This window comes from Impatiens glandulifera, chromosome 4 (genome assembly GCF_907164915.1).
Source record: "Impatiens glandulifera chromosome 4, dImpGla2.1, whole genome shotgun sequence".
Taxonomy (NCBI): domain Eukaryota; kingdom Viridiplantae; phylum Streptophyta; class Magnoliopsida; order Ericales; family Balsaminaceae; genus Impatiens; species Impatiens glandulifera.
The window spans coordinates 47,320,266-47,340,574 of NC_061865.1; the positions used below are offsets into that span (position 1 = coordinate 47,320,266).

At 31.0% G+C, this 20,309-nt stretch overlaps 4 protein-coding genes across 5 annotated transcripts; 2 read left to right on the forward strand and 2 right to left on the reverse strand.

Moving 5' to 3' along the window:
* Positions 1 to 1,440: 1,440 nt before the first annotated feature.
* On the reverse strand, positions 1,441 to 2,940 carry LOC124936755. Its single transcript, XM_047477275.1, has one exon. The coding sequence runs from the start codon at positions 2,480 to 2,482 to the stop codon at positions 1,526 to 1,528; it is 957 nt and encodes a 318-aa protein (XP_047333231.1). The 5' UTR covers positions 2,483 to 2,940; the 3' UTR covers positions 1,441 to 1,525.
* Positions 2,941 to 5,928: 2,988 nt separating this feature from the next.
* LOC124935066 (pentatricopeptide repeat-containing protein At2g39620) lies at positions 5,929 to 10,570 on the reverse strand. Of its 2 annotated transcripts, none has more exons than XM_047475529.1 (2): positions 10,283 to 10,570; positions 5,929 to 8,931 (listed from the first exon to the last, which is right to left on the reverse strand). In XM_047475529.1, the coding sequence occupies exon 2, from the start codon at positions 8,669 to 8,671 to the stop codon at positions 5,975 to 5,977; it is 2,697 nt and encodes an 898-aa protein (XP_047331485.1). In that variant the 5' UTR covers positions 8,672 to 8,931; positions 10,283 to 10,570; the 3' UTR covers positions 5,929 to 5,974. The 2 variants fall into 2 exon arrangements, with proteins under 2 accessions (XP_047331485.1, XP_047331484.1); XM_047475528.1 differs by having other exon boundaries at positions 5,929 to 8,941.
* A 3,776-nt stretch (positions 10,571 to 14,346) lies between these two features.
* On the forward strand, positions 14,347 to 14,934 carry LOC124935252 (agamous-like MADS-box protein AGL61). Its single transcript, XM_047475698.1, has one exon. The coding sequence runs from the start codon at positions 14,347 to 14,349 to the stop codon at positions 14,932 to 14,934; it is 588 nt and encodes a 195-aa protein (XP_047331654.1).
* A 3,059-nt stretch (positions 14,935 to 17,993) lies between these two features.
* LOC124935253 lies at positions 17,994 to 19,889 on the forward strand. The gene is made up of 5 exons (XM_047475699.1): positions 17,994 to 18,281; positions 18,390 to 18,719; positions 18,811 to 19,170; positions 19,255 to 19,584; positions 19,692 to 19,889. Exons 1-5 carry the CDS (start codon positions 17,994 to 17,996, stop codon positions 19,887 to 19,889), a joined length of 1,506 nt encoding a protein of 501 aa, XP_047331655.1.
* Positions 19,890 to 20,309: the final 420 nt, after the last annotated feature.

A 20,309-nucleotide genomic window follows, 5' to 3' on the forward strand; every position in this document is an offset into this window, starting at 1 on the left:
CTAGGGATGCGGGAAATTATATTTTTTTCTTTATTGGATTCATCTCTAATTTTGGTGAATGTTTGATAGATACATTACTAATTTATAAGTGATCAAACTTGGTTGAAGATTTTTAAAAATTGATGTCATTATTATTTAAAAAAAAAAAAAAACATGTAGTTAACTTTTTATTTTTTTATTTTTTATAGTTTGTTTAATTTTAGTTATAGTTTAATTGAAATAATATTTTTGTTATTGTTCTCAAATGGTTAATCTTGTTGTATTTTATGTGTGTTTGTTGACAAGTTGAACACTCGTATTTATGTATTGTTTTTGTTCGTTAGGTTTAAACTACTATCACTTATATCCTATTGCACTGATTTTTTTATATAAATAAAAAGTAAGTAATAAATAGTCTAATTAAATATAAAAATATATATTATCAATAACTGTTTTGATATTTTCCCTTAAAAATACAAAATGGTTGAATATAAAAAATAAAAATAAAAAAAATTTCTATCATAGCAATAACAAGGATAGATATCCTGTCTCCTTAAAGTTCTGAGTTCAAGTCTGTCAGACGACAAATTTTGTGTCTAGTTAAATGACTAAATATATTTACGAGCTATATATACTTACTCCGCGAAAATTAGTCGCACTCCATAGGAAAATAAAAAATAAAAAATTAGTAATATGAAGGAAAAAGTGTGAGAAATAATATTTAAATTAAAGTAATCACAATTTAAATAATGAAATAATTGTCATTAGTTAATTATTTTTCAATACATCTAATTTGTTTGAATAAAAAAAGTTATTTAATTTTTTAATTATAATAATATTATTTTATATTTAAAATATATAAAAATAAAATAAAAATATTTTAATTATTAAATTGAATAATTTGTTTATGCAGGATTAATTTTGATATTACCTTATTTTGATTCATATAAATTTTTTAAATTAATCATTATTCCATTTGTAATAATTAAGATTTTAATAATATTGCATTATTATGTTTTTGAAAAAGAAGATAATTATTATATATGTTTTTCAAATAGAAGATGATTATTACTATGTTAATCAATGTTATTAAAATAATAATTATTTTGTTAATTAATATTATGAGGATTAAATATTTGTGATATTCATTTCAAAGTTTAATTTGTAAATTTTATCTAGTGGGTTAAATTGATTAATAATGTCAGCCATCACATTAGTTATTTAAATATTTTCAAAATTAATTTCTCAAAATACCCTAGATCTCTAAGAAAAACCCAAAAACAAACAAGGCCTTGAAAGTCAGCACCTACCAGCTATCCCCACCCAAATGAATATCATTGCAGGCATGTAAAAACAGCCAATATGGGAATGGAGATGTGGAACCCAAATCACAAATGACAATATCTTCAAAATACCCATAATTCCCTAAATTGAATCAGCAGATTGAGAAAAGAAATGAAAAAAAAAAATATACAGATTCATGCTTTCATAAATTAGTAATGAGATTGAAATAGGAAATAAATAGAGTAAATGGTAGAGCAATTGCTCAAACTGATATACTTCTAATGGTGGATGATACAATCTGTAAAGAGCTTGAATGGCACTGTGAAGAAGTAGAAGAAGAAGATAACTTATGAATTTCAGGACTCAGATCTCTACCTCTGTTGTTGTTGTTGTTGTTGTTCTTGTTCTCAGCAATAACAAGACTAATAAAAGTTCCATTTCCCTCATCTTTCAAGTACATTGAATTTGGAGAAGAACCATTACTACACTTTTCAGCTTCTTCCTTAAGCCTTCTTCTATAGAGTTTCTCCTCAGCATCTTTCAAGAACTTGAACTTTGGCGGCGGTGATGGTGATGATGCTAGAAATGATTTCATCATTCTGAATTCAGTATCTGTTGACGATTCAAGAAGAGGGTTGAAATCATTTGGGCTTCTTAAAGAAGAAGAAGATGAATCCATTGGTGTCATTGGAGGAGTGAAGTAAAGTGGTGAAGCCATAGGTGTTAGATATGGAGTTTGATCAGTCTCAACTGTAAGAATCAAATCACTCAAACTTCTAGTTCTTGACACTTTTCTAGATCTTCCATCTTCAGATTCCATTTCCTCTTTAGTTTCTTCTTTAATGGTGAAGAGAAATCTCGGTGGACCACCTGAAAGGCTAATGTTCTGCCGCAGTCTGACAGCTTCTTCATTTTCTTCTCCTTCTTCTTCCCCAAATTGTCTGAGCCAGATTTCCTTGTTTTGATGGGCATGGAGGAGAGAAAGAGGCTGATAAACTTGGGTATCAGTCATTCTCAATGATGAACATATCTCTTGAGGGTTTAATGCTGTGGATCTAATAGATGATGATTTTTTCCAACAGAAGATAACTTCAACATCTCTTTCATTACTAATTCTCTTCTTCCACCATATCAAGTAGTAAAGCTCAGCCATTAGAGCTAGAAATAGACACCCAAAAACAAGACTCAAAGCAAGACCCACTGTACTCAAAGATCTCATCTTTCTTCTTCTTCTTCAACTTCAACTTCAAGTTCTGATCTTTTTACATTGTGGGTTTCTTTCAAGACTTTTCTCAAACACGTGGTGTGCTGCAGGACAAACCTAGAGAGTCGAATTAGAACGGTTTCACTTGTTGGGGAATTGTTCAGACAGACAGTCTCATTCTTCTATACAAACCAAAACCAAACCCAAAACCTAGAAGGAAGAGAATAAAACTTTTTGACTAAAGAAATTGGAGAGAATCACATACCGCTTTTCTTTTTCTCACTAAAGTAATCTGCAGATAATAAAAGAAACAAAAATACCCCATTTATCGATTGAAAATCACAGCACAGAATGAATGAACGGATTAAATAAACCCTAGATATCTATAATCATCCCTTTGCTAATGATTTCAAATAATTTTTCAACTCATTTTGCGTCGGCCATTAGTGCTCTGTACTTGAGCGAATGGATGAATGAAATAGCCGGCCTACTGAAATTGGGCGAGTGGATTTAATAGTAAATACAAAGATTCCTTTACTTTTTAGATAATTGATAATTATCTTATTATAAATGGTAATTAACTTTTATTAAACATAATTTAATTTAGTTCCAAATGTTTTTAAAAAGTTATTTTTAAATGGGTTTATGATTATATTTAATGGTATTATATATTTGTTATTACATTATAAAAAGAAAATAATCAAATAACAAAAAAGAAATTGTTGTAATATTGATAGATTGATTAAATATTTTTTCATTCACTTTCTACCTAAATAGTTTATTAATACATCTTAATATTAAATAAAAATAAAATTATTTTTACTTTTTTTACTTTTTATAAATTTTAATAATTTTTTAACAATAATTAAGATTATAATTATGACAAAATATTTATTTAAAAAATCACACTAATTTAATTAAATAAGTAGGATGGTTAAAAAAACAAATTTAAGGTATATGAATTAAATTATCTTTCACTAATAAATGTTTTAAATTAAAAAAAAAAACTAAAATTCATCAATCATGTTATTTTAATCATTAAATTATTTATTTTTTTATTAAATTTTAATTTTAAATAAAAAACATTTTAATAATTCATCAAATAATTTCAAACAACTCAATAATTTTATTAAATTTATAAAACCCAACAAATCTATGAGTTTGTTTTTTAAATTTTTACCTAAATCTCAATCATCCCATTATATTTGTTTTTAACTATCAAATATAAAAATACAATATAATAATTAATAACTCAAATAGCTTCTTTTTTTTTTATCAAATAATTGTTTTAATAAAATCTTTTAATAACCAACATCAAACTCTTCAATTGGAGCAAAATCTGATTTTAATATTTATATTTAAATTATTTTGAATTTTTATAGAATTTAATTTACATTTTTTAATTACATTGTTTTTAAAAAAAACACTTAAAAGAAAACAAGGTAAAATATTCGTGGTAACAAATTAATTGATTAATTGATAAAGTCTTATTAATTCAGTAGTTTAATGAAAACATGTCGTAAAGACTTATTAATTCAGTAGTCGAGAGAAAAACATATCCTCATAAATTTGAGATTTGAAATTTTCAGTACATTTTTCTCATAAATTTGAGTTTTGAAATTCTCAGTACCATTTTTCTTTAAATAATATCACTAAATATGGGATGGAAATTGAATATAGGTATCTATGGGTCACTAGAAGGTGGATAAGGTAGTAATGGACCATCAAATGGTGGTCTTAGAGTTGTACCATCAAAATCACACAGCAAGGCTTTGTTCCCATTGATCTCTATAAAAAGACACACTTTTGCCCTTTTTGACAAGGCAAGCAGAATAACCCTTTGCCAGAACAAGTAAATATATGCCCAGCCAAAATTTCTACTCTATCACATGGTGGAACCCATCCAAATTATTATACATTTATACTTTACTCATTCATCTTTTAAATAATAATTCAATTCTTAAACATCTAATAATATATTGTTTTTGTGTAATAAATACTAGGGTAACTCAATTGATAAGAATCGGCTTAAAAGAACAAATATAACGGACGGAAGAACAATGTTAACTTCATATGACTATCTAGTGAAAAAAGAATGGTACAATAACATTTTTATAACCTAACCTCTACTATGCACATAGGAAATGAATAGTTGTAATGATTTTATAAAAGTAACCTTCCAAAAGAAAAGGAATTATAAATATTAAAGATTAACTTACATGCATGTTTGGGTGGGAGTAGGAATTTTATAACATGTTAGGTGAGTTTGTTATCTCTTCTCTTCCTTTATATATGGGGAGTTAAAAAGTTGTTGAAAAAGTGTATTTTTTAAATCATTGGGAGTCATTTCTTTTGAATTCCTTTTTCTCATTGACTTGTTGATTGCATACTTTCAATAACTTAAATTATCAATTTTACTTATAAAAATTGTTTCTCTTGTGTTCTTAGATAGTGACACTACTATATAGAATATTGGCTAACAAGTGTGTATCTTTAATGTTGATTAATTATTTAATATCATGTCAATCTTTGTATAGATGTGTGATTATTTCTTAGCTAGATACTATTGTGACACTCCCTTCCAATTATCTTCACATCTATACACAAAAAATTGGCATTATAATTTTGATAATGATTAAACTTTTTTTTAATGTATATGAATTATGATCTAAAAATTAATTTTGACCATGATATATATATATATATCAAACATTCTAATACAAAACAAAAGAAATACAATAATTATAATTTTCAATTCAATTATGATTGTATCAGGGATTTCGTTAAAATACAATTTTATCAAGGTACACAAATTTAAAAGAATAAAAAAAATATTATTATTAAGGGTTGCGACCAAACAAGAATTTTAGGAAAAATCGTTATCGCTAAAGAGCCAAAACGAACACGCACTTCCCTGGTCCTGGTCCAGGAGAGAAATTGAGAGCCTCACTTCAACTAATGGGGACCTCCTAAAAAAAGGCGTCTGTAAAACTAAACATTCCTACTAAACATTCCTTATAAGCTTTTTGGTAAAAGGAAGGCACATTCCTTATAAGCTTTTGGCGAAAGGAAGACACCCACCGGTATATATTTTTTTACATTCTCTTGTTTACATTTTCTTGCGAAACATTCTCTTTAGTTTCGTAGTCGTGAAAACAGTTTAGATACCCTGTTTTCAATTATCTAATAAGACTCTTCTGTTTTCAATTATCTAATAAAACTCTTCTGTTTTCGATTATCCAATAAGAGACTCATAGAATAACAATCTTCAATAGCCGCGGATTCTCATTCTTTACCTATGCATAACATTCACTCGCTAGCTAGAGTTATGGTTTGTTATAGTGTTTTGTCATCTTTAGTCCATGATTTTCAAACCTGTCGTGGATTTTTTATTCTATGTACAAAGTTTCATTTCCGGCAATAAAAGGGTGGTATTGTGACATCTAAAATTGGAAGTTGTAAAGAAGAAATTATATTGATACCAATAATAATAATAAAACAAGAAATTCAAGCATCAATTTGCAAATGGTCCCTTTTCATCTCATCAACCCAACTCAATCCCGGAGTCTTCTTCTTCAATCCATCACAATTCATCTTTATTCTCAAATTTCTCGCATCAACCCATCTACCCGATTCAGAATATAAGCTCGACAACGCCACATAATGACCTGAATTCTCTTCGTCGAGTTTTCTAAGTTGATCTAAAGCCATTTCCCCCAACTTCACATTCGAATGCAATCTACATCCAATTAGTAACGCTCCCCAAACTCTCCCATCCGGTTCCATCTTCATTTCCCTAATCAAACTCAAACTTTCATCAAACAAGCCTGCCCGTCCCAACAGATCAACCATACAAGCGTAATGCTCTATGCCCGGCTCACAATTGTCGAATATCCTTCTCGCTTCTTCTACTAAACCCATATGCCTACAAGCAGATAACACGCTTAAAAACGAAGATGAGTCAATTTCGACATTTTCTTCTTGCATGGTTGAGAAAAATGAAACGGCACGATCACCTTCCCCATGAACTGCATATGCTGCCAACATAGTGTTCCATGAAACTAAGTCCTTTTCGAGCCCCATACTGCTAAATATTCTCTCCGACGAATCAAGCCGACCACATTTTGAATACATATCGATCAAACTGTTTTTAACTATCGTGTATGATAGTAAGCCTGTTTGGATTACATATGAATGTAGAGACATCCCTTCTTTTATATCTGCCAGATTTGCTATTGCAGGAACAACACTCATGATAGTCGCTATGTTCGGCTTAAACCGAAATCCATCTAGTTTCATACGATAATAAGCAGACATGGCTTTCTCATAACATCGATTCGTAACATACCCAGCTATTACCGCGTTCCAAGAAACCTCGTCTTTGTCGAAATCAATATCGTTAAAAAAAAATTCAGCAGTTGAGAGGCTACCCAATTTTGCATACATATCTATCAAAGCGTTCTTAATATTGCGATCGGATTCAAATCCGAACTTTTTCGTTAACCCATAGACGGAGTTCCCTACGTTCAAATCACATACCATCATTGCACACGCTGAAATAAACCCAGCCATTGTTCCATAATCAGGTTGCTCTCCCGAAGATCTGAAGTCGGCGAACGTTATAGCTGCACGATATGGATCGCCCGCATGTGCATACGCGGTTATTAGAGCGTTCCAAGTTACCACGTCCCTGCGTGACATCCTGTTGAATATAGTCATTGAAAGAGTAAATAGGTGAGATTTAGAATACATAGAAACCAAACCGGTCGCAGTTGAGATATCAGAATCGACGTGAATTTTGATAGAATAGCAATGTATACTCATCCCAAGTCTTGTGTCTAACAATTCTGAACAAGCAGGAAGAACACTTGCTATAGTGACTCGATTTGGTTTCAAACCGTTAGCTAGCATATCACGAAATATGGAGAGTCCTTCTCTAGGGTATCCTGATTGAACAAAAGCAGCTATAGTGGAAGACCATGTAACTATGTCTTTTCCTTTAAGTCTTGAAAACAATGTCTTTGCAATTTGCAATTCTTCACACATCACATACATCTTAATAAGAGGAGTAGCAACCAAAATATCAGAATCGACCATTCCTCGAATGGCACATTCGTGAATTGCCTTTCCTTTCTCCAATTCTCGAGTCTCAGCTGCCGCTAAAACAGCGCTTACTAGTGAAATCTTGTTCATCTTTAGATTTTTCATGCTTAATTGATCGTATAATTCTAAAACATCGTTAAAATTACCATTATGAGCGTGACCCGCCATCATCGAGCCCCAAGAGAAATCATCCTTTCTTCTCATCCGATTGAAAATCATGCGGGCGATATCTGCACGTTCACATTTCGAATACATATCGATTAAACCGTTTAAGATGGAAATGGGAAAGTCTTTCTTGACTATGAACCCATGAAGGGACCTGCATAATCTAATGTCTCGCAACTGGCAAACTCCAGAGAAGAGATTCAACAAGCTTACTGAACTGGGTTCTAACCTGAAATGAGTCTGCATTTTAAAGAAAAGCCTCATTGCCTCAAAAGGAGATGAGGACTCTGATAAACCGCCGATCATCGCATTCCATGTTGTAACATCCTTCTCAGGCATTCTATCAAACACCTCTCGGGCAACACATATATCGCCCATTTTACAGTACATATCTATCAACCCAGTCCCAACAAATACATTACCTTCAATTCCACGACTAATGATCTGTTGATGAACTGAAATACCTTCTCGAGCGTTAAGATTTCCTGTACAAGCCTTCAAAACGAATGTGAAGGTGTACTTGTCGGGTTCTATATACTTGTCCAACATGCATCTGTACAGTTCCAACGCTTCCTTGTATTGGTTTGATCTTGTATAAGCTCTGATAATCGAATTCCACAAAATCGTACATGGGTTTGGAATAGAATTGAAGACAGAGCGGGCCAAATCGCATCTTTTCAAAGATGCGTAGGAATTTATAAGATGGGTATATAATAAATTGAGGGGTTTAAATCCCGAAATAATGAGGAGGGCATGGATTTGTTGGATAGAAGGAAGGTGTGTGCAGGAGGAAAGGAGACTAATAATGTAAGGATGATGATGATATATGATTTCTTGAGGATTTGAAGGTGCTATTGCAACTTCAGGGCATCCTTTTGAGATAGAATGTAATGAGAATATTCTACGAGGTGCAAGTCTACTACTACGACTGATCATAGCTTGACAAACTTTCTTTGTTTATACGAATGGATGAATTGCATGCATAGTCATGTGATACATGAAAAAATATGGAAAATTTGTAAAATGAAAATTGTTCTCGTTAGGATTGTACGTCGGATTCCCAGTGGTCTGGAAAGGAGGAAATCATTTACTTGAAATTCTGACCTCTTTATAACTCCCTCATTATTCAACCCAGTTTATTTCAAATGTCCCTATTTCAGGATCTGTAGTGACGGACAAGCTTTTTTCAGAGGCAGCTACAAGTTCCTGGTGGAGAATAAAATACATGAAGATAAAACATATAAACTCAACCATCCAAGCATCAAGATTCATTCAAAGCGTGACATCAAGTTCATACTCTTATGACAATCATGCACATTCATAGCATATAGATTGCTCATCACATCATATCATACATTCATGTTCATCATATCATCTAATAATCATCCTAGCATGTGAGCACATTCATCTCAATCAATTACCTTCTCATTTGAATTTCACTTAAGACACAAATCAATTTAATTCCAAAAGAGAGAAGTTCAGAATGTGGTTACATAACCTTATTCAATTTAGGAGTTTGATTCTCAATAGAATGCATAACTAAATTTTGAATCATAAGCATTATCATGATATCATTCACTTTATTTATTTCATTGAAATCAAAGTGTTTAGTCCATGATAGAAAATTAAAGAAACCAAAATCATTTTAAGAAATTTCAGAAAAGGTTTAGAAAACAGTTTTTTTATTCAACTTCTAAATCATTTTTTTTCACAATTGGCCTAAACAAGTGACCTCAAGAAAATGACCTAATCTATATTGATGACTGAACTATCATTTGGCAGATTTTCGACTTAAATTGAGTAGGTTTTGGATTTTTGCAAAAGTTGACAGCAGACTTCCCAGGGTTGAAACTGTTTTGACCATTTTTTAAACCTCTATATGTCCAAGTGCCAAAATGGTTTTCATGATCCAAAACCTAACCTGTCAAACTAGTTTAGAATTGATTCGAGGTCTACCATCGAGTTAAGACTCAGAAGGAATATAAATTGAAATACAAATCAAAGCAGAAAATATGGATTGCGGGGTTTTCTGAAAACGGATGATTTGAGCAACAACTACATCAATTATCTCAAAACCCGAGAGTTTCTTAGAATAGAAAAATCCAGTTCTTTGTTTAAAATCTATTCATATTTCAAGGCGGTGGATTGATTCTGAAATTTTCAGATTTCAGAATCTGCCCCACCTTTTGTTTTCACCAAATTCATCAATTTCTTGCAATGGTCTTAGTAAAAAATTGTATGATTCATATTAAGACCTGGTTTAAATGGCGATCATGGAAATGGGGGTGATGGGTGATGATACCTCCCTCCCTCCATCCACGGGGAATAAACTAGGGTCACCAAGAAAATAAATCCTAAATAACATACTAAATTTCACTTTGGAAGATTTTCAGCTTATTTAAACAAATAAATCACAATCTGCACCATGAATGAATATAATTCAATCAACTCTCAACTAGAATAACTAGGAATTTTCAAAATTATTATTCCCAAATCCTATAATCCAATACAATAAATTTAAACCTAACCCGGGATTGAAGGTCTTACAATGAAACTGAAGCCAAACAGGGACAAAGTTTTAGCTCAAGAATCTGCTCCACCCACCTCCCGACCGCTCCGGACGAATCAATAGATCAAACCAGATTACTCACTCCAGTTTCCTCCATTATTTTCGGAAAATGGAGGGTTCTTCTGAAGATGAATGCTACTCACTTAGTTGCAATGGAAGTTCTGAAATCGCTAAAAAAAATCGATCTGGAATCAAAACTCATCAAAATTTGCAAGCCATCGAACGTATACTTCTTTGCTTCTTCTTTGTCTTCCTCTTTTCTCTTCTATTCTTATAGTTTTGTTTTTAAATTTTGTAAATGAGAAAATAATAAATATTATTATAACTTGAAAGGGTTCTTCTAGGGTGAAGTAATGAATGAAAGTCCAAGACTACTAAATTAATTTTTGTTAATTATAATACAATATAAAATATTGTAAATTAAATAAAAAATTTATTTTATTTTTTATACAAAAATATCTAAACATTAACCTTTAGGTATCTAGTAGTGAAGTACCTGAATTCGATTTCTATTTTACAATTCGACTCTGACTCTGATTCCGAATTCGACATATATCTCTATTTATATCATCATTCCCGATTTATCGGGTACCCAATTGAAGGTTCTTAAGCGACCGGATATTTATTCTAGAATAGTTTATTCGTACTACAGAACGCTTAGAGGAGCCATATCAATCACTTTCATTCCTCTCGTTAGACCATATGTAGCACTCTCTCTGATGGATATCTCATTATCTGATTAAATATTTATATGATGGTAAGATTTAAAAAAATATATAATCGTAAATTTTTTGATTAAAACAAAAAGATATAATTATTTAGTACATCTTAAAGAGATAACAATTTTGATGTTACTATAATTGAAAAAAAAAACTTTATAATGAAGGTTAAAGAAAAGTTAAATAGTTTTTTAAGATTAAAAATGAAAAAAATAAATAAATAAAGTTTTGAATAGGAAAAATTAGAAGAGAGAAATAACAATTTTTTATTAAGAAAAAATTAAATAAGAATAATAACTTATAAGAAATAAAGAATATTATTGAGAATATAAAATAAAATAAAATTGAGTGAAGTATTATAAGAACAAAACGAATTTATTATGATATTTGTCATGAATGAGTTGTGAAAAGTTATCTTATTTTTTAATTAAAAAATTATTTTATTTTTAATATTAATATAAACGGGTTAGGGTTTGCATACTTTCCATTCCCGAATCCGATCGTGTACATTCTCTCCCTTCTCATGTCCAACCCCAAACTCTATCGAAAATAGCTGAACCCCATCATCAGATATCTACTCATATCTACAGGTGAACCATTACAAAGAGTGTGGAATGGACTTCAAATATTTTGGAATCAATAAAATTCTGCATTTTTAGATGAAAATTTGATAAAAACTACATGTTCCACGTGCAGAAAAGGTGAAACTATATCACCAAGACCTTCATCATAGTAATAGACAATTGTGATCAAACTTTAAAAGCTCAACTCTTTAATTGTTAGACACATTTTCCTTCTTTTAAGTTGAAATTTTTGTTTTTTGCATGTGTTTCATGAAGTCTTTGTGTATTTTCACATCTAATAACCGCAAGCAAGATCTTGTTCATACCAAAATTTTTATATATAATTTAACTTGCACTCTTTTGTAATAAATCAACCAATTAATTTATAAAGACAAAAAAGAATTGTGTATTTTATTTTTGAAAAATCATTATATATTTGTCGGCATTAAATTCATTTACACATAATAAATATATAATAGCCACAACGCATTATTTCAAAGTGGTTTAATTAGTTGTTTAGACACTATAAACAATGAATTTAGGAGTCATGGGTTTATTATTTCAGATTTCGTATCTAGGTAAAAAAAACACCATATATTGAGGAGATTACATCTACTAGATGATATATAAGGAAGTGAGGAAAACGTGTGTTTCTCGTGCGAAAAAAGAAGAAGCCAATGGGTCCATATTTGAAAGGGCCGCTGGGCTGGCGCAAATGGTAGGTTCGGGACATGTTTTGATTTCTTAATGGTCAAGTTGGCTCGGTTGGTTATCTCGTAGGACAGAACATGTAAATCTTGTTACAACTATTTGTGGATATATTTAGGGCATGCATTCCATGTTGCCATGTTCTCACCAATTTTGAAATTAATATAAAACTGTTTATAATATATAATATAGATAAAATTGTATTTGAGAAAAAATGAAATATAAATCATCCATATAAAAATATGGACCTCTTCTTCTTATTTGTAAAAGTATGTATAAAATATTACCAAAAACAACAATTTTTTTAGCCTAGAAAGTATCAGAATATACCAACAATAAAAAAACATACACCATCAAACAATAAATGTACAACTTTGTAGAAAATTTTCTGCAATGTTAAGACTACCAACATAGGAAAAAGTTACATCAGGACAAGTTAGAAGTCATTTAAAATCTATTTTAAATATAAGTATACTGAGATGTATTTGTTTAATATTAGAAGTTAGAATTAATTTAGAATATTTATCTTCATTTAAATTTTGACCAATTTAAATAATTCAGAAATCAATCTTATTGTTTAAATAACTTTAATTTTTTTTTGTCTCATAAAATAGTTTCATTTTCATTTTGTAAATCTCGTTGCATTTTAAAAATATACTAAAATATTTCCTTTTTTTATTTTGAATAATATTATAAAATTAGGAAAAATATTTTGTGAAACGATAAAAGATAGTGTGTTATACAATTTCTCTCCTCTATATAAATCAAATTCAGGTTATCATTCATAATAAAAAAAAATATCAAAAAAACAAAAATATATAATATAAAATTGGGCTCTTAAATATTTCATTAGATATGGGCCGAGCCCAATTGGAAAGCTAAAAGAAAAGGAGACGACAGAACAGAAGAAGATCGGGGTTTGGAAGCCCAAAGTCCAAACGACATCGTTTAGACTTTCTCTGTTGAGCGGGAAACAATGATAATATATATTATTAGAGGCGAGATGTGCTTGATTTCAAAGTCACGATTCAAGAACTTGGCGATCATAACTAGGGTTTTGCTTTGGATCTGCGAATTACTGTTCGGGTATTTCTTCTCTTTTTAGATGATCTGTAACATTCAATTTTTGATATATGATGGTGTAATCGCGTTTTATTATCCTTCATATGAAATTCCGAATTGGTTGAATGTTGTTGTGAGATCCGAATGATGTATGTGTTTTTGATTCAAACTGTAGAAATAGAAAACGAACGGACTTCTTATGTTCCTCAATATTATCATCCTTCATATGAAATTCCGAATTGTATTCTTGTCTGTGTTGAATGTTTGTTTGTTTGTTTGAGATCCGAATGATGTATATATATATGTATGTGTTTGATTGATCGATTCAAACTGTAGAAAAAAATATATAGGAAACGAACGAGGATCCTATATTCCCAATTGAACCGTTCGGATCCTTAATATAAAACTCAATTGAACATCGTTCGGTTCTGATGAAATTATTCAATGACAGGATGTCTCGTGACGAAAAAAACTGTATAAAGTCCAGAATACCCGGACAAGATAGCGAAAAGCAAGATCGCGAGACGATCCTGCCTTCGCGTTAAGCGAATGAGTAATTCGTCAGAATATTTTGAAATGGTCATTTTGTATAGTTAAATTTATGGCATGGGTGAGATCTCAGGATTATTTTGTCAAATTTCTCTAAAAAAAATAAAAAATAAAATAAATTAAAACATTTTTTTAAAATAAATAAAATACAAATTAAGTATTAACTCTGTCAAATAAAAACAACAACCAGCCGAATGGAAAACTAAATTTTAAATTTGAAGAAAACAATGATTATTGATAACTAATATTCAACGGGATCCCATTATTCAACATAATAAAGACTAGAACATTAAGATTTAAGATATAAACTAATCAAGATATATATAGAACAAACTTTTATTTTATCCTCTTTGTTTTCACCTTTTATTTGTTGCTGTTCTTATATTTTCTTACTTAATGCAGAACATGGAATCCGACATGACCAAGAAAAGGAAGAAAACAATGGGAAAACAGAAAATTGAGATCAAGAAAATAGAGAAATCGAATTACCGGCAAGTCACATTCTCCAAACGCCGGGCAGGCCTATTCAAGAAAGCCACCGAGCTCTGCGTCCTAACCGGCGCTAATGTCCTGGCTCTCGTCACCTCGCCGGGCAACCGCACCTTCACCTTCAGCAGCCAACCCAACCCCGAAGACCTTCTCCGTCGCGTCATCGTCCCCGAAAAAAACCATTACGAGTGTTCCGCCAGTTCGTTGTCAAATGGGCTTCAAACGAATCATGAGATGGTTTTAGAGAACCGGAAATATTTGAACCAACGGTACGAGAAATTGGCGGCTGCGCTTGAGGAGGAGAAGAAGATTGGAGAGAGGCTGGCGGCGGAGGAGGCTGGCCGGAGGACATTCTGGTGGGAAGAGGAAGTGGACGTGAAGAGGATGGGGGAAGAAGAGTTGGAATGTTATTTGATGGCATTGAGGAAGATGAAGAACAATGTTGACAAGATTTTGATGGACAAGAAAAATGATACATTTTTGGTTCCTAATTCTCCAACAATGGATGATATAGATGTTAGCCAATATCTTAATATTTGATATTCCATGTTTTAATTTTGGTTTAGAACAACATTAATTGTCACTATATGTTCATGTATTAACATAGTTTCCTTAATTTGAATGATTTTTAGTTACTAGATGTGAATTTTGATCTTTTAATTTGTTTAGATTAATACAATACTATTGCTTGAATATATATATAGTTACAGAACTGCAATATCTATAATTAAAGAATTTATAACTACAAACATATAGTTACGTAATAAAATAATATATATATATATATATATATATATATATATAATTAAAGAATTTATTAATGTTCATGAACTTGTATAACTAGATCAATTAGACTTATAAACAGTTTATTGAAATTTTATTTAAACGTATAAAAAAAATGCTTATAAACTATTAATTTTATTCAAATTTTAATAATTTAAGGATTTGACTTAATATTCGGCTTAAATTAATTAAGCATGATTAATTCAAAAAAAATATTTATTTGAAAGACAGAGTCTCCAAATTATTTTAGAAAAATCAGTAAAATGTACTTTTACAAACGTATTTTATATTAGAATTTACATAAAGAGTTCGTTATTTGGTTACGTTCGGGAAAAGACTTTCAAATTATATCCTACATGCCCGTCAAAGAACGGTTTTATTCATAAAGTAAAAAGTTTGGATATAAATTTTTTTATTTATAACATTTATTTCCTTTAATTAGTAGTTCAGTGGTCTTAAACAATAATAGGTTTAGATTGCGTAAATAATTGTACAAAATTATTTAGAATAACGTATCTGCGATTGCGTTGATATAAAACTGAGTATAAAACCTGAAAAATATCAAAAAAGTGTTAGAATTTAAAAATAAATTTCAAACAGGGCCTTAGCCAAAATATTTGTTTGGGAAATATCTCAAAATATTTAAAATTCATTTTCTGACCTTTCAGGATTATTTAAAAATGGATTGGGGTTTCAAAATTATAAAAATAATTTTAGATTTTGAAAAGTGGAACAAAACAGACCTTATGACCGGGGTCCTAGGACTTAGGTCTTTTTTTACTAATTTAGGCTCAGACGGGCTCGGTCCAGACGGGGGTGGTCTGGATTGGGGCTTGGGACACTTACTCAATAGACCGGAGGGTTCGGTCATGGGGTTTATGAGGCTCGGTCCTAAGTTCAAATTTGTTTGGTTCTACGTCTAGGAGGCTCGGTCCTAGATCTAGTTTCCTTGGTCGTGGACTTGGGAGTCTCGGTCCTAGGTTAGAATCCTCGGTTGGATTTCTTAGTCCTTGCTCAAGAACACCAGTCTTAGGTATTGGTCTAAACTCAAGAACACCGATCCTTGGTCTCGGTCCTAGGTCGATGTTCTCGATCCCTTGGTCTCGGTCAGGACCGAGAGTTCTCGATCCTAGTCCTATAGGACTCGGTCGTCGGGGACCGAGTGTTCTTCATTTGGTATGAAGAATTGTAGGTTTGTATCTTTTGATACATATCATTAAATCATGATCTGTAAGTTGCAAACAACTCATATGAATGTAGAGATCATAACCCGTAACCCTAAACACGATCAATCGAACTCTATAACAATTGATTTTTCAAAATTGTTTTTAGGGAAAAATTTGGGAACTTTTGATTTAGGCCATCTAATGATCTAATTTTTGTTCCAACAACTTTTAAATAATGACTATAGTCGAACACAACCAAAACAAAAACATTAATCAAGCTCCGTAACAACTTTTGAAACTGAAATTTAAATTCATTTTTTTTTTTAAATTTCAGTTGGATAAACACATGACCGGGATGTTGATTTTATGATTTGAAAATCATCCTAACATGTTTACAAACATGTTTAACAACTATTTGAATCAAAATTCAAACTTAAAAGCTCAAGAACATGAAATTCAAAATTTCTATATTTTCAAATCCAATTTAAGTTTTTTCGATTAAGGTTGAATTGATCAAATCTCTTTCGACAGAAAACTTATAAATCATCCAGGGAATGATTTCAAATAAAGAAAACACAAAATTGAACCCTAAATATGATCAACCCGATCAAACTTGGAAAAATCCAATTTTGAATCACAAATTGAATTACAGCAGGTCTGGAAGCTTACGAACGATTGAAGAACATTTCAATGATGTGTAGAAAACTTTCCCAAATCCTGGATCGAAGTTTTTGATAGCCGAAGAGGTTTTCACAAAAATCAAGTTCGCCGGAGTTCTTCATTTCTTCGAATTAGGCTGTAATGTACGGTGATTGTTTGATGGATTTGAAGAAGATCATTAGGTTATTGTAAGAATGAAAATTTGAAATACCCTATTTTATAAATAATATTATTCTTTTTAATATTTTACCATTATTTATTTTCTTCATTTAATTTAGGATAAAATTTAACATTATATTTCAAATTAAGGGAGAGAATGAGAAACACCTTTCATCTCAATTTTTAACATGACAGTTTATCTTGTCTGCATTTGTCAAGAAGATTTGATGTTAAAATCTCGATGTATGAATTATTATTGATCACATGGATTGATATTTGCCTAAACTTGATTAAATTCCAGCAAAACTATTGAAAAATGAGCAAATAGATTTCCTGTGCAGGTTTGTAGCACACAAAACCAAAGCATTTTACAACTTGAAAATAGAAATTATAATTTGCATTTAGATTTAGAATCTCTTTGAACTTGATTCTTAACTTGATGGCATAACTTAAAAAATCAATTCTAAACTAGTTTGATAGGTTTAGGGTTTGGATCATGAAAACCATTTTCTTATTTGGACTTAAAAGTAATTTCAAAATGCATTAAAACAGGGCAATTCCCCTGTTCTGTGCAGACTACTACCTCAAACACCTTAATTAATTACCCATACATCTTCTTCTCTGACTCATCATATTCCTCCCCACTCATCTAAATGTTACAAATTCTTATTCAATGAAGTGTAACTACAAAGAACATTCAATGAAACATTGAAGGATATCTAACCAAAAGTCACCTAGATAATTAAATAAGATGTGTATATATATTGAGAATATTAGCTGCAGCTTACATATCAAAAGGGAATGACAGAAATTAGTAAGAAAAGAAAAGATATGGAGAGTACTGTTAATGGTAGTCAATTGAGCATGAAGATTCTTTTTGATAAAAAAAGCAAGAAAGTATTATTTGCAGAAGCAGGAAAAGAGGTAATAGATTTTCTGTTCTACATTCTTTCTCTACCATTAGCCACAGCTACAAAGCTCCTCTCCAAATCCAAGATCGATATGAACGGTTGTTTGAATAACCTTTATGCGAGTATTGAGAATTTGGACCACAAATATTTTCAAAGTGCCGAGAGAAAGGATTTTATCCTCAATCCTAAGCCATCATTTCCAGTACAGGTTTGTACCACAAAAATCAATATTCGGAAGAGATATTTAATAAAAAAATATTTTTAAATAAACAGGTTATGCAGTTGATTAATGTTTCTTTTTCTATTGAATATATAGGCACCCTTATTGATATCAGATACTGTAAGTCGTCCAAACACTACCAAAGTCTACAAATGTCCTAACTCAACTCACAATGTTTATTATAGCATTGACTCAACAGCAACATGTAGGACTTGCTATGTTCGAATGAGTATCCTCGAGGGGGAACTTATAGGAGTGCATTATCAAGGTGAGGGTATTGTGAAAGATTTTCCCAAATATATGGTGATGGATGATTTGGTGATCAAACCAACTTCTTCAAGTTCTAGCATCTCTTTACTGAAAGATTTCAGCATCAAGTATGTTAATAACATTCAAGAAATTGTGGTTGATTTGGGCATTGATGAGGTATATGTATTAACTATTTACCTCCATAATCCTTCTATATATACAATATTTTTTTGGCCCTTTTTAAATAACTGTATTTGATTTGATTTAGGGGATCAAGATATTAAAGGCTTCTCTAGAAGGGAAAGAAGTACTTACAAGTGTTTTCATTCACAATCAAAAGCTGGATAGTATTGTTAATAATGGTAAACTGAGCATGAAGATAATTTTTGACAATGAAAACAAGAAAGTATTATTTGCAGAAGCAGAGAAAGATGTAATAGATTTTCTTTTTTATCTTCTTTCTCTACCATTGGCCATGGCTATGAGGCTCCTCTCCGAATCCAAGATAGGCATGAACAGTTGTTTGAATAACCTTTATGTGAGTTTTGAGAAACTGGATAACAACTATATTGAAACTGTTGAGAAAAAAAACTTCATCCTTAAGCCTAAGCCATCCTTTCCAGTACAGGTTTGTAGCAAAATAACTATTCTTCTTATCTTTTATCACATGTTATTTAGGCCAGTTATTGATACATGTACATTAAATATTTAGGCACCCTTGTTGATATCAAATACAGTAAGTCATCCAAGCAGTACCAATTTCTACAGATGCCATAACTCAACTCACAGTGTTTATTATAGCATTAACTCAATTACAAAATGTGTTTATTGCTCTAACATTATGAGTACCCTTCATGGGGAACTTGTAACAAGGTCTGATCAAGGTGGGGGTTTTGTGAAAGGTTTGGTGAAATATATGGTGATGGATGATTTTATGATCAAACCAGTTTCACTCATTTCTGACATTGGTTTGTTGAAAGAGTACAACATAGAGGATGTTAATAATCTTCAAGAAATTGTGGTTGATTTGGGCATTGATGAGGTAATCTATTAATCTTGTTTTACTGTTATTCTATATGTATTACAATAGTAAGAGTAGTGCATTGATTTGGTCCTTTAATATATTATTGTTAATTTGACTTGATTTAGTGTCTAGAGATATTAAAGACTTCTCTTGAAGGACAAAAAACTATTACAAGTATTTTCATTCACAAATTGGTTGAAGAGTTGGAAGATCAAGATGATGAAGATTATGTAGATGATGACGAGGAGGATGATGAGGAGGATGATGACGACGAGAGCGTTGACGACGAAGAAGATGACAATGAAGATAAAACTTTGGTTTAGTAAAATATATTTTTGTCATTACTATCTCTATATGGTTGGATTACAGAACGAAGTATTGGATTACAGTCTGAACTCAAATATAATTATGTGTTTGCAGATTAAGTTTTTACATAATTAAGTAATGTTCATTTCTTCCAATAACTATTACAAGAAAACTAACTAAACATCATTGAAAAAATAATAATTTAGTTTTTAGTTCAATGTTTTAGGTATTTGTGATAATCTGTTTTTGAATAGTTGATTGTGAAGGTATTATTATTTTGATAATTAGACAATGAGGAGATAAAACCTCAAAATCATGAATGCAGGGGTTGCTTTCTTACCCGAGAGCTTGTTGTGGCCTGCAACGACATATGATCTATTGCTGCAAAGGAATCTGGACTTTTTGGGTGCCTGTCAAGCCCAAAAAAGTCTTTTCAT

Coding starts and splice junctions, on each gene's coding strand:
- LOC124935066 (XM_047475529.1), bottom strand. CDS start 8,671: ATGATCAGTCGTAGTAGTAGACTTGCACCTCGTAGAATATTCTCATTA.
- LOC124935253 (XM_047475699.1), top strand. CDS start 17,994: ATGGAGAGTACTGTTAATGGTAGTCAATTGAGCATGAAGATTCTTTTT. Junction 18,720..18,810: donor TTGATTTGGGCATTGATGAG/GTATATGTATTA, acceptor GATTTGATTTAG/GGGATCAAGATATTAAAGGC. Junction 19,171..19,254: donor AGCCATCCTTTCCAGTACAG/GTTTGTAGCAAA, acceptor TTAAATATTTAG/GCACCCTTGTTGATATCAAA.
- LOC124935252 (XM_047475698.1), top strand. CDS start 14,347: ATGGGAAAACAGAAAATTGAGATCAAGAAAATAGAGAAATCGAATTAC.
- LOC124936755 (XM_047477275.1), bottom strand. CDS start 2,482: ATGAGATCTTTGAGTACAGTGGGTCTTGCTTTGAGTCTTGTTTTTGGG.